We start from the raw sequence: 14733 nt of genomic DNA, 5'->3' as shown, positions 1-14733 counted from the left end.
ATATATATATATATATATATATATATTAAATTAAAGATTAAAGTACCAATGATTGTCACACACACACTAGATGTGGCGAAATTTGTCCTCTGCATTTGTCCCATCCCCTTGGGGAGCAGTGGGCAGCAGCGGCGCCGCGCCCGGGAATCATTTTGGTGATTTAACCCCCAACTCCAACCCTTTGTTGCTGAGTGCCAAGCAGGGAGGTTATGGGTCATATATATATATATATATATATATATATATATATATATATATATATATATATATATATATATATGAAAGACTTAAAGGTATACTATAAGATGTTGTGGATCATGTTGACTATTGGTCCTCCTAATTGTCAATCATTCTGGTGATGTTACGTAAGGATATATATATATATATATATATATATACACTACCGTTCAAAAGTTTGGGGTCACCCAAACAATTTTGTGGAATAGCCTTCATTTCTAAGAACAAGAATAGACTGTCGAGTTTCAGATGAAAGTTCTCTTGTTCTGGTCATTTTGAGCGTTTAATTGACTCCACAAATGTGATGCTCCAGAAACTCAATCTGCTCAAAGGAAGGTCAGTTTTGTAGCTTCTGTAACGAGCTAAACTGTTTTCAGATGTGTGAACATGATTGCACAAGGGTTTTCTAATCATCAATTAGCCTTCTGAGCCAATGAGCAAACACATTGTACCATTAGAACACTGGAGTGATAGTTGCTGGAAATGGGCCTCTATACACCTATGTAGATATTGCACCAAAAACCAGACATTTGCAGCTAGAATAGTCATTTACCACATTAGCAATGTATAGAGTGTATTTCTTTAAAGTTAAGACTAGTTTAAAGTTATCTTCATTGAAAAGTACAGTGATTTTCCTTCAAAAATAAGGACATTTCAATGTGACCCCAAACTTTTGAACGGTAGTGTATATATATGCTTATGTGCAGTGATTTCTCCAGATTCTCTGAACCCTTTGATGATATTACGGAGCGTAGATGGTGAAATCCCTAAATTCCTTGCAATAGCTGGTTGAGAAAGGTTTTTCTTAAACTGTTCAACAATTTGCTCATACATTTGTTGACAAAGTGGTGACCCTCGCCCCATCCTTGTTTGTGAATGACTGAGCATTTCATGGAATCTACTTTTATACCCAATCATGGCACCCACCTGTTCCCAATTTGCATGTTCACCTGTGGGATGTTCCAAATAAGTGTTTGATGAGCATTCCTCAACTTTATCAGTATTTATTGCCACCTTTCCCAACTTCTTTGTCACGTGTTGCTGGCATCAAATTCTAAAGTTAATCGTTATTTGGCAAAAAAAAAAAGTTTATCAGTTTGAACATCAAATATGTTGTCTTTGTAGCATATTCAACTGAATATGGGTTGAAAATGATTTGCAAATCATTGTATTCCATTTATATTTACATCTAACACTATTTCCCAACTCATATGGAAACGGGGTTTGTATATGTGCAAGTGAACAAATGGATCCACAAGGGACAACAACCCTTTCCACAGACTACACACACATTAGAAACATCAATCTTAGAAGTCTACAACAATATATTTTAAGAAGACTTTAGTATTAAAAGTGAAGATGTGTGGTGAAATAAGTACAAATGCAGCAATAAAAACAACCAACTCCACTCGCGATGGCTCGAAAGTTCAGTGATGTGTTGCTAACTTCAGCCTTTTTCTTCTTCGGTTGACGTTTTGCAGTAGTTAACATTCATGATGTAACAATGCTGCTAATCTACCAGAGTCAAACCTTTGTTAACAATTTTATTCATTCATACTTTTAATTGGATAATAACATCAACAAAATCCATTGGAAAAAATCTGTGAATTTATAAGAGACACAAAAAAAATTAAAATACTAAGATTTTCTCTCTTTAACAATGAGAAAATGAAATAAAACATTAGCCACATATATATTTTATTAATGCACACAACTTAAAAAGTAACTACAGGCCAACACTAGAAGATGAGAAGCACTACATACAACATAAAATATACATTCATATTAAACATGCTGTGTTTTTAAAGTACATTTAGCACAATCACTGTTTAAAGGCCTACTGAAAGCCACTACTAGCGACCACGCAGTCTGATAGTTTATATATCAATGATGAAATCTTAACATTGCAACACATGCCAATACGGCCGGGTTAACTTATAAAGTGACATTTTAAATTTCCAGCTAAACTTCCGGTTGAAAACGTCTATGTATGATGACGTATGCGCGTGACGTCAATCGTTGAAACGGAAGTATTCGGACCCATTGGAACCAATACAAAAAGCTCTGTTTTCATCTCAAAATTCCACAGTATTCTGGACATCTGTGTTGGTGAATCTTTTGCAATTTGTTTAATGAACAATGGAGACTGCAAGGAAGAAAGTTGTAGGTGGGATCGGTGTATTAGCGGCGGACTACAGCAACACAACCAGGAGGACTTTGAGATGGATAGCAGACGCGCTAGCCGCCGACCTCACCTTGACTTCCTCCGTCTCCAGGCCGCTGACCGCATCTATGATCGTCTCTCCGTCGATCGCTGGAACGCAGGTGAGCACGGGTGTTGATGAGCAGATGAGGGCTGGCGTAGGTGGATAGCTAATGTTTTTAGCATAGCTCTGTGAGGTCCCGTTGCTAAGTTAGCTTCAATGGCGTCGTTAGCAACAGCATTGTTAAGCTTCGCCAGCATGGAAAGCATTAACCGTGTAGTTACATGTCCATGGTTTAATAGTATTGTTAATTTTCTGTCTATCCTTCCAGTCAGGGGTTTATTTCTTTTGTTTCTATCTGCAGTTAAGCCCGATGCTATCACGTTAGCTCCGTAGCTAAAGAGCTCCGCCGATGTATTGTCGTGGAGATAAAAGTCACTGTGAATGTCCATTTCGCGTTCTCGACTCTCATTTTCAAGAGGATATAGTATCCGAGGTGGTTTAAAATACAAATCCGTGATCCACAATAGAAAAAGGAGAAAGTGTGGAATCCAATGAGCCAGCTTGTACCTAAGTTACGGTCAGAGCGAAAAAAGATATGTCCTGCACTGCACTCTAGTCCTTCACTCTCACGTCCCTCATCCACGAATCTTTCATCCTCGCTCAAATTAATGGGGTAGACGTCGCTTTCTCGGTCCGAATCTCTCTCGCTGCTGGTGTAAACAATGGGGAAATGTGAGGAGCCTTTCCTCCGGTGACGTCACGCTACTTCCGGTACAGGCAAGGCTTCTTTTTAAATCAGAGACCAAAAGTTGCGACCTTTATCGTCGTTGTTCTATACTAAATCCTTTCAGCAAAAATATGGCAATATCGCGAAATGATCAAGTATGACACATAGAATGGATCTGCTATACCCGTTTAAATAAAAAAAAAAATACATTTCAGTAGGCCTTTAATATTTTTTAAATCACTGCAGCTTCCATGACTGTTACACACTTGTGTGTACTGACCTGCTGCTTATACATGAACCTTTTAACACACACAGTGCAACTAAACGGTTTCTCTCCAGTGTGTGTTCTCATGTGTGTGGTCATGTGATGCTTTCTGGAGAAACTCTTCTTACAAACAGAGCAAGTAAAAGGTTTCTCTCCAGTATGTGTTCTCATGTGTAATATCAAGGATTTGTTAGTGTAGAATCGTTTAGCACAAGCTGAGCAAGCAAAAGGTTTCTCCCCAGTGTGTGTTCTCATGTGTGTGGACATGTGACCCTTTGTAGAGTAACCCTTCTTACAAACAGAGCAAGTAAAAGGTTTTTCTCCAGTATGTGTTCTCACGTGTTCTGTAAAATTACTATACTGTCTAAATGATTTTCCACATTCAGAGCAGTCAAAGTGTTTGTTGTTAGTGTGATGTGTCGTATCACCTTTAGAGTCATTTTTACTCTCCATAGGTTTTTGGATGTGGTCACTGTGATCAGAAGAGTCTGACATCATGTGGTCCATGTCTGACAGTGGAGCAAAGATGCTGTCTGGTTCTGACTTTATATCTTCACAATGCTCTCCATCAGCTTCTGTGATGTGTTGAGTTACAAGCTCCGCCCCTCTGTTCTCCTCACTTTGACTGTGATGAAGCTGTAAGGACTGAGCTCCATCTTCATCATTAGCCTCCTCCAACCTTTGAAGCTGCTCCCACAGTTCCTCCTCTTCCTCTTTAATGTGTGGGGGCTCGAGCTCCTTTTGTCCCACACTGGAGCTCCACTCCTGCTGCCCGGAGGGAATCTCTTCTTGACTCTCTGCTGACACCTGCTGGACGTCTGCAGAACATAAAACACAAATGAGGTGTTACTGTATTTTAGTTTGCAGTATTCAAACTATTCACATGTGAAGTAGGCCAAATAGACAGTGATGGACAAGCTATTTAGAAAATGTAGTAAAAAAAAAAATAAAAAATGTTTTGTTTCATCTGACATCACATGGACAAAGATAAGACCTTCTGGAGGAAAGTTATGTAGTGAGATGAAACAAAAATTGAGCTGTTTGGCCACAATACCCAGCAATATGTTTGGAGGAGAAAAGGTGAGACCAGGAACACCATTCCTACCGTCAAGCATGGTGGTGGTAGTATTACGCTCTGGGCATGTTCTGCTGGTGCTTTACAGAGAGTAAATGGGACAATGAAAAAGGAGGATTACCTCCAAATTCTTCAGGACCACCTAAAAAATCATCAGCTCGGATGTTGGGTCTTGGATGCAGTTGGGTGTTCCAACAGGACAATGACCCCAAACACGCGTCAAAAGTGAGTGATATCCATCCTGCAATGGCGCCCCATAATACACCTGCTGTGATCCTGTTTTTATATCTTATTTATTTATTTTTCATCGTGTTCTGTTTGTGTTGTGTTGTGTTTGCTCGGTTCTCGTATTATCTTTTACCCTGCCCATTGTACAGCACTTTGGCTACCCTTGTGGTAAATTTTAAATGTGCTTTATAAAGAAAGTTGATTTGATTTGATAAGTGAAAAAGGAATGGCTAAATCAGGCTAGAATGAAGGTTTTAGAATGGCCTTCCCAAAGTCCTGACTTAAATGTGTGGACAATGCTGAAGAAACAAGTCCATGTCAGAAAACCAACACATTTAGCTGAACTGCACCAATTTTGTCAAGAGGAGTGGTCAGAAATTCAACCAGAAACTTACCAGAAGCTTGTGGATGGCTACCAAAAGCGCCTTATTGCAGTGAAACTTGCCAAGGGACATGTAAGCAAATATTAACATTGCTGTATGTATACTTTTGACCCAGCACATTTGCTCACATTTTCAGTAGACCCATAATAAATTCATAAAAGAACCAAACTTCATGAATGTTTTTTGTGACCAACAAGTATGTGCTCCAATCACTCTATCACAAAAAAACAAGAGTTGTAGAAATTATTGGAAACTCAAGACAGCCATGACATTATGTTCTTTACAAGTGTATGTCAACTTTTGACCACGACTGTACTATTAATGTTGTAAATACAAATCCTAGTATATCTAGAAAGGGTGGTCCTAAAGAGGTAGGCCTTTTTCAGAGGTCTCAAGAAGGTAACAAATACAAAAATGTGCGTGTGTGCATGCTTGTGTGCATGCTTGTGTGTGTGTGTGTTTAACAGAAGAAAAAACACTATAGCTGTCATTGCAAATGAGAACATGTTGGCAAAGAAAGGAGTTGTTGTAAAATGGTCGTCAATAAAAAGTGTGGTCAAATATGCACCACTAGCTGGGTGGTGGGGGTCCTGTTTTGTAAAAGATACACTCTACAAGGGTTGTCACAAGACCAGAATGTCAGTAGTCTATAACGATACCTATGAAAACCTTCCACCTCTCACTCAAGTAGGCTTTATCAATTCACGCTTGCAGTAGAATTTCTGACCTTTTGACCTATATTTCTTGTCTTTTAAGAATGTCCGCTCATTTTTAATACTCTTGTATTTTGTGCCATTGAATGGACCAGTTGTGGGACAAAAGTGAATGTTAAGTAGTGCCAACCTGTCTACAGAATGTGTTGACTGTCTAAAGGATTCGAGTTGTTATGGAACAGATAGGGAAAAGATAAAAGACACTGACGCACTCGATAAGGAACGATGACGCACAAAAGACATAAAAAATGGCAGAAGACCGGAACTGGAGAGTGATTTTGGCTTGTGTGTGTCTTGTTTGCTCCGGAGTAACTTGTGGTTTGTCTGCACGGCCAACTCAATTCAACCTGCACTTCTGATAATGGGTAAATACATTTGTTGTACTAAACTACTTTTGTTGCCTGCTTAAGCTTCGGACAATCCACTACACGCTCATAGCCTTAGATTTGTCAGATCCAGTCTAGTAGCTGGTGCCAATCTATTGTAGTGAAAAAAAACAACTGTTGAGATGCAAAAGAGCAACATTTCTGTCAAAGCGCATAATAGTTGTTAGAATGGAATTTTGCCTCGTCAGCATTGAGGTATTGTATGATAGAACGATGGCAGTGGAACGACCACTACCAGACCAAAATCAATTGTTAGATTGGAATCACCCACGTTAGCATTCCATTCAGTCGCAAAAAATGGCACAAAAGCAGCATCTGAGACCGGAACATTTCTAAGTCCTGTTATTTGTTGGAGGCTAAATTGTAGTCTTTTAGGAATGGTGAAACAATACTACTATTACTATTAAACCCTGGACCTGTAACCACACGGTTAATGCTGTACCGCCTGGCGAAGCCTAGCAATGCTGTTGCTAACGACGCCATTGAAGCTAACTTAGCTACGGGACCTCGACAGAGCTATGCTAAAAACATTAGCTCTCCACCTACGCCAGCTCTCATCTGCTTATTAACACCCGTGCTCACCTGCGTTCCAGCGATCGACGGCGCGACGAGGGACTTCACCCGATCATCGATGCAGTCGGCGGCCCGGAGACGGAGGAAGTCAAGGTGAGGACAGCGGCGCGGCGGCGGGCGTTGTAGCTTACGACGACACCCCGGCCGCCATCAGAGTCGGCAAGAAACATATATTTCCCCAAAGTTACGTACGTGACATGCACATAGCGCCACGCACGTACGGGCAAGCGATCAAATGTTTGGAAGCCAAAGCTGTACTCACGCTAGTGCGTCTGTTATCCAAGTCAAAGTCCTCCTGGTTGTGTTGCTGCAGCCAGCCGCTAATACATCGATCCCACCTACAGCTTTCTTCTTTGCAGTCTCCATTGTTCATTGAACAAATTGCAAAAGATTCACCAACACAGATGTCCAGAATACTGTGGAATTTAGCGATGAAAACAGACGATTTAAGCTGGCAACCGTGCTATTCCAAAATGTCTCCTTCAACCCTTGACGTCACGCGCAAACGTCATCATACCGAGACGTTTTCAGCCGGAAGTTTCCCGGGAAATTTAAAATTGCACTTTATAAGTTAACCCGGCCGTATTGGCATGTGTTGCAATGTTAAGATCTCATCATTGATATATAAACTATCAGACTGCGTGGTAAGTAGTAGTGACTTTCAGTAGGCCTTTAAACAGTGATTGTGCTAAATGTACTTTAAAAACACAGCATGTTTAATATGAATGTATATTCGCGATATTGCCATATTTTTGCTGAAAGGATTTAGTAGAGAAAATCGACGATAAAGTTCGCAACTTTCTTGCTGATAAAAAAAAGCCTTGCCTGTACCGGAAGTAGCGTGACGTCACAGGAGCTAGTATTCCTCACAATTCCCCATTGTTTACAATGGAGCGAGAGAGATTCGGACCGAGAAAGTGATGATTACCCCATTAATTTGAGCCAGGATGAAAGATTCGTAGATGAGGAACGTTACAGTGAATGACTTGAGAGGCAGCGATGGACGTATCTTTTTTCGCTCTGACCGTAACTTAGGTACAAGCTGGCTCATTGGATTCCACACTCTCCTTTTTCTATTGTGGATCACGGATTTGTATTTTAAACCACCTCGGATACTATATCCTCTTCAAAATGACAGTCGAGAACGCGAAATGGACATTCGGTGCCTTTTATCTCCACGACAATACATCGGCGAAATGCTTTAGCTACGAGCTAACGTGATTACTGCACAGAGCTATGATAAAAAATTAGCTCTCCACCTACGCCAGCCAGCCCTCATTTGCTCATCAACACCCGTGCTCACCTGCGTTCCAGCGATCGGCAGAAGGACGAAGGACTTCACCTGATGCGTTTGGCGGCCCGGAGACGTAGAAAGTCAAGGTGAGGTCGGCGGCTAGCGCGGCAACAAAGTCCTCCTGGTTGTGTTGCTGTAGTCCGCTGCTAATACACTGATCCCACCTACAACTGTCTTCTTTGCAGCCTTCGTTGTTCATTAAAAAAATTGCAAAAGATGTCCAGAATATTGTGGGATTATGAAATGAAAACAGAGCTTTTTGTATAGGATTCTACGGGGTACCATAACTTCCGTTACTCGGACTTCGTCACGCGCATACGTCATCATACCGCGATGTTTCAGCCGGATATTTCCCGGGAATTTTAAAATGTCACTTTATAAGTTAACCCGGCCGTATTGGCATGTGTTGCAATGTTAAGATCTCATCATTGATGTATAAACTATCAGACTGCATGGTTGGTAGTAGTGGCTTTCAGTAGGCCTTTAACTCAAGCTTATCTTTCATGCATCTAAAGCAGGGGTGCACATTACGTCGATCGCGAGCTACCGGTCGATCGCGTAGGGTGTGTCAGTCGTTCGCCAGCCAGGCATTAAAAAAATAGTCCTAAAAATGAGCGATCATAAATCTTCAGTATGACGTCACTTTCGTCACTTGATTGACATTCACGGCACCCGAGAGTCTTCTGAGATGACGCTGGCTGCTGCCAGCTCAATATTAAGGAAAAATTACCGACAGGAAGGCGAGAAACACTTTTTATTTCAACAAACTCTGGCGCCGTACCTGTCGTCAAAACTCTAAAGACAGACTGCACAGTTCCTGCCTTCACAATAAAAGCTCTGCTTCATCCTGCCTGCGCTAGGAGTCTCAGAAAGCTGGCGTGCACAAGCTAGCAAGCTACGGAGTTTGCCGCCAATGTATTTCTTGTAAAGTGTATACAAAGGAGTATGGAAGCTGGACAAATAAGATGCCAAAAACCAACCACTTTCATGTGGTATAGGACAGAAAGGAGGACTTTTTTTCTCCTCCATTTGAAAATGCGGACGTTATCAGCACCACTGTTTGATTCCAATCAATGCAAATCGTCAGAATCAGGTAATACACCAACTTATATTCTTGTCTTCATGAAACAAAGGAATCTATATGTGTTAAACATGCATGTATTATCTTTAAACACCTTTAACTTGTTAACAATATTAACTATGTGTTAAACATGCTTGTATTATCTTTAAACACCTTTAACTTGTTAATATTAACTATATGTGTTAAACATGCTTGCATTATTTTTAAACACCTTTAACATGTTAACAATATTAACTATATGTATTAAATATTCTTGTGTTATCATTAAAGGCCTACTGAAATGAATTTTTTTTATTTAAACGGGAATAGCAGATCCATTCTATGTGTCATACTTGATCATTTCGCGATATTGCCATATTTTTGCTGAAAGGATTTAGTAGAGAAAATTGACGATAAAGTTCGCAACTTTTGCTCGCTGATAAAAAAAAAAGCCTTGCCTGTACCGGAAGTAGCGTGACGTCACAGGAGCTAGTATTCCTCACAATTCCCCATTGTTTACAATGGAGCGAGAGAGATTCGGACCGAGAAAGTGACGATTACCCCATTAATTTGAGCGAGGATGAAAGATTCGTAGATGAGGAACGTTACAGTGAAGGACTTGAGAGGCAGTGATGGACGTATCTTTTTTCGCTCTGACCGTAACTTAGGTACAAGCTGGCTCATTGGATTCCACACCCTCTCCTTTTTCTATTGTAGATCACAGATTTGTATTTTAAACCACCTCAGATACTATATCCTCTTGAAAATGAGAGTCGAGCACGCGAAATGGACATTTAAAGTGACTTTTATCTCCAAGACAATACATCGGTGACACACTTAGCTACTGAGCTAACGTGCTAGCATCGTTCTCAAATGAAGATAGAAACAAAATAAATAAACCCGACTGGAAGGATAGACAGAAGAGCAAAAATACTATTAAACCATGTACATGTAAATACACGATTAATAATATTCAGCTTTGCGAAGCTAAAAAAATAGAAGCTAACCTAGCAACGTAGCCAACGTGATAGCATCAGTCTCAAATGCAGATAGAAACTAAAAAAAAAAAAACCCTGACTGGATGGATAGACAGAAGATCAAAAATACTATTAAACCATGAACATGTAAATACAAGATTAATAATATTCAGCTTTTCGAAGCTAAAAAAATAGAAGCTAACCTAGCTACGTAGCCAACGTGATAGCATAGCAGTCTCAAATGCAGATAGAAACTAAATTTTAAAAAACCCTGACTGGATGGATAGACAGAAGATCAAAAATACTATTAAACCATGTACATGTAACTACACGGTTAAAAATTCTCAGCCTGGTAAGGCTGACTATGCTGTTGCTAACGACGCTAAGGCTAATTTAGCAACTTAGCAACCGGACCTCACAGAACTATGTACTCTCTCCTTTTTCTATTGTGGATCACGGATTTGTATTTTAAACCACCTCGGCTACTATAACCTCTTGAAAATGAGAGTCGAGCACGCGAAATGGACATTTAAAGTGACTTTTATCCCCACGACAATACATCGGTGACACACTTAGCTACTGAGCTAACGTGATAGCATCGTTCTCAAATGAAGATAGAAACAAAAGAAATAAACCCCTGACTGGAAGGATAGACAGAAGATCAACAATACTATTAAACCATGTACATGTAACTACACGGTTAAAAATTCTCAGCCTGGTAAGGCTTAAAAATGCTGTTGCTAACGACGCTAAGGCTAATTTAGTAACTTAGCAACCGGACCTCACAGAACTATGATAAAACATTAGCGCTCCACCTACGCCAGCCAGCCCTCATCTTCCCATCAACAGCCGTGCTCACCTGCATTCCAGCGATCAACTGCGCGACGAAGGACTTCATCCGTGGGTTTGGCGGCAAGCATCGGCTAAGCGTAGTAAGTAGTCCTTGTTGTGTTGCTGTAAGTATTGTACTTAGCCGCTAAGACACCGATCGATCCCACCTACAACGTTCTTCTTTGCAGCCTCCATTGTTCATTAAACAAATTGCAAAAGATTCACCAACACAGATGTCCAGAATACTGTGGAATTTTGTCGAAGAAAACAAGAGGCTTTTCTATCGGGTCCGATGGGGTCCAACCACTTCCGTGGATTTTGTGACGTCACGCGCATAAATCACATCCAAAGGAGTTTTTCAACCGGAAGTGTGGCGGGAATTTTAAAATTGCACTTTATAAGTTAACCCGGCCGTATTGGCATGTGTTGCAATGTTAAGATGTCATCATTGATATATAAACTATCAGACTGCGTGGTTGGTAGTAGTGGCTTTCAGTAGGCCTTTAAACACCTTTAATTTATTAACAATATTAACTATATGTGTTAAACATGCTTGCATTATCATTAAACACCTTTAACTTGCTAACAAAAACATATTTTTCATAAATAAGTAAATATAAATTATATATATGAATGAGGTAGATCCCCGCGACTTGATCAATTGAAAAGTAGCTCGCCTGCAGAAAAAGTGTGAGCACCCCTGATCTAAAGGATATAAATATCATTCTATGATGTGTCTTTTTCCATCCTCTTGTCCCTTTTGGGGTCATAGGGGGGCGGAAGACGGGGTTCACCCTGGAAAATTCCATATAACCTTTAAACTACTTTTTAAATGTTATCCTAATTAAAAATGTATCCTCCAGTTTGTGGCTTCAAAAGTAAGGCATATTTCCAGAGAATATGCGTTTTTACAGCATGTTTTAAAGAGATAGCTTTTAACAAAATGACTTCTGGGTATATAATATTGATCAAATAATTCTTATTTAGAGGGCTTAGTGAGCGGAATAGAGAAGCTCCCATTGACTCCATTGTTAGAATTAGGATAATTAAGGTTTTGTTAACGTTTGTTTGCGTTAGAATGCATAAAAAATGAAAACATGTCATTGTCTCACATAAGGATTGTGAATGATAGGCAAAATAAATTTAAAAAAATCCGATCCCCTTTGATAATTTTTCAACATCCTGTGAACGGGCTGATGCTGTGGTGAAAGTGAGAAAACAAATAAATGTCAGGAAAATGCAAATTGCAGCAAAAATGGCAGGCAAACGTTATAAAACCTGGTTAAAGATTGTTAGCGGTAAACCTACAGAGGCATGTGTATGTTGTAAAATGATGTTAGAATTAGCTTTATTATTTGAGTTTAGGGGGGCCCCGTCATGGGGCCCGCCCCCGGCCCAGCTCTGACTTGTTCCACCACTGGTCATTGTGATTATATTATATATTCCAAATGTCATTTTCTTGTCAATAATCAAATATAAAGTTAGTAAACATGTGAGAGTATGAAATAAACAAACCTGTTCTGTGTAACACATCTTGATGTTTCTTGAAAACAGCGTCCATTAGTTGATAGTGCTCCTCTTTTGTTCTATAAAGTTCCGCCTCGTATTCTGCTATCGTTCTTTCTAACATCACAAATATTTCTTCAACGGCAGCAGTTAGTCGCTGATCCACGAACGCTCTCAACATGTGTAATGTAGACATTTTCACACAATCACAACACTTTACTCTCACACTTGATCTCTAGTTAGCGATGTGTTGATAACTTCTGTTAGCAGCTAACAAGCTAAGCTAACTAGCGAGCTAAGCTAACTAACAAGCGAAGATAGCACAAGAAGCGGCACAGTGCTTCTAGCACATCGAGACGATGTTATACTTGAATAAAGAATCAAATATGTTTTTTGTACGACGTGAATACTTCAAACTGGAGAACAAATAATAAGACTGACGTATTAGCGTATTGCTCACGTCTTTCTCAGTCGATGTGCTTTCTTCTTCTTCTTCTTCTTCTTCTTCTTCTTCTTCTTGTGATTTTTATGGCGGTTGGCAAGCAACCTTGTGGTGAGCATTACCGCCACCTACTGTAATGGAGTGTGGATCGAGGTAGATTCCTACTCTAAATTATTTTATTTAACCCAGTGTTTTTAAATAATTTGTGTATTGCTTTATAACCTGTGTGTTCTGAGTGCAATCCTAATATATCTTCCACTGCTAACCTAATATTCTCTTTCGCTAACTTATTTCCCAGTATTTCCCTTTCTCTATTATATTTTCTACAATGTATTAAAACATGTCTTACATTTTCTATCTGTTGGCAAGAATCACACAGTCCTGTAGCATGTTTCCCCATCAATGTCAATGAACTATTTAGACATGTATGTCCTAATCTCATTCTAGTAATAATGTCTTCTTCCTTCCTATTTCCCGTAAAAACAGATAATTTATCACTAATTATTTTATTTAATACTATGTTTCCTTGTGGAATAACAGCTGCTGCTCCTATAGTTTTTGATGCATCTGTGTACACCATGATGTTGTCTAAAAAAGTTTCCTCAATCCATTGTTCTATCTGGTAACTATTTAAATGTCTATTCTTTAGTAATTGCATGTTTACATTTGGGTTTTCATACATCCACGGTGGTATTGCGGGGATTGGTACTGTAGGGCTAACTTTAATATTATCAATTTGAACTTTATTACATCTGTCTCCTATTATCCACCCAAAACTATTCATTTTTTTCTTCTCTTTTTCTTGGCAGTTTAATAGTACTTGATGGGTTGGATGTCCTTGCTTGGACCCTTTTAAGTTTGCCCAATAAACTACTGACAGTTGATCTCTCCTCATATCTAAAGGTTTTTCATTCATCTCTACTTGTAATGCTGCAACTGGGGTTGATTTAGTAGCTCCACAACATAATCTTAAAGCCTGTGATTGGATCCTGTCTATTTTCCCAAGTCATGTTTTTGCAGCAGATTGATAAATAATGCATCCATAATCAATAACCTATCGTATTAAACTGATGTATATTGCTTTCAATGTCTGCCTATCAGCCCCCCAGTCTTTACCCCTCAAAGCCCTCATTATATTTAACACCTTTTTACTTTTCTCCACTATTTTGCTGATGTGGGTTGACCAGTTAATATTTTTATCAAACCATATTCCCAAATATTTAAATACTTGTACCTCTTCTATATTTTCTCCATAGAGTTTAATTTGGAGCTTGTTTTGTACTTTCCTCTTTGTAAAATGTATGACTTTTGTCTTTCCAACAGAGAATCTTAAACTCCAAGCCGTTCCCCATTCTTGAACTTTATTTACCGCTTTTTGAATCTTCTTTTCTATATGATTAGTATTTCTACCTCTCTTCCACATCACTCCATCATCACAAACAGTGCCACATCCACTAACCCTTCCACTTCACTAAAAACTTCATTTATTATTATTGAAAATAATACTGGACTTATTACACTCCCTTGCGGGGTCCCATTTTCCACTTCATACACTCTGCTGTATTCATTCTCTATTTTTACTAATATTTTTCTACTTGTTAAGAAGTCTTTTATCCATCTATACATTTTCCCTCTAATCACAATTATATTTAGTTTTATCAGCAACCCCTGTTTCCACAACATATCATAAGCTTTCTCTATATCAAAAAATACTGCAATTATACTTTCTTTATTTATTTGTCCCTTTCTAATTTCCTCTTCCAGCTGCACTGCTGGGTCGTTTGTGTTTCTTGCTTTGCGAAATCCACTTTGGTAGTTTTTTATTATTT

General features: G+C 39.2%; 1 protein-coding gene across 1 annotated transcript; it reads right to left on the bottom strand.

Annotated features, from left to right (window-relative positions):
* Positions 1–1814: 1814 nt before the first annotated feature.
* Positions 1815–12956, bottom strand: LOC133644698 (zinc finger protein 25-like). The gene is made up of 2 exons (XM_062039396.1): positions 12472–12956; positions 1815–4254 (listed from the first exon to the last, which is right to left on the bottom strand). Exons 1-2 carry the CDS (start codon positions 12656–12658, stop codon positions 3404–3406), a joined length of 1038 nt encoding a protein of 345 aa, XP_061895380.1. The 5' UTR covers positions 12659–12956; the 3' UTR covers positions 1815–3403.
* Positions 12957–14733: the final 1777 nt, after the last annotated feature.

The sequence above is a fragment of the Entelurus aequoreus genome, linkage group LG27 (assembly GCF_033978785.1).
Source record: "Entelurus aequoreus isolate RoL-2023_Sb linkage group LG27, RoL_Eaeq_v1.1, whole genome shotgun sequence".
NCBI classification, from domain to species: Eukaryota; Metazoa; Chordata; class Actinopteri; order Syngnathiformes; family Syngnathidae; genus Entelurus; species Entelurus aequoreus.
This window is presented reverse-complemented; position numbering and strand designations above follow the sequence as displayed.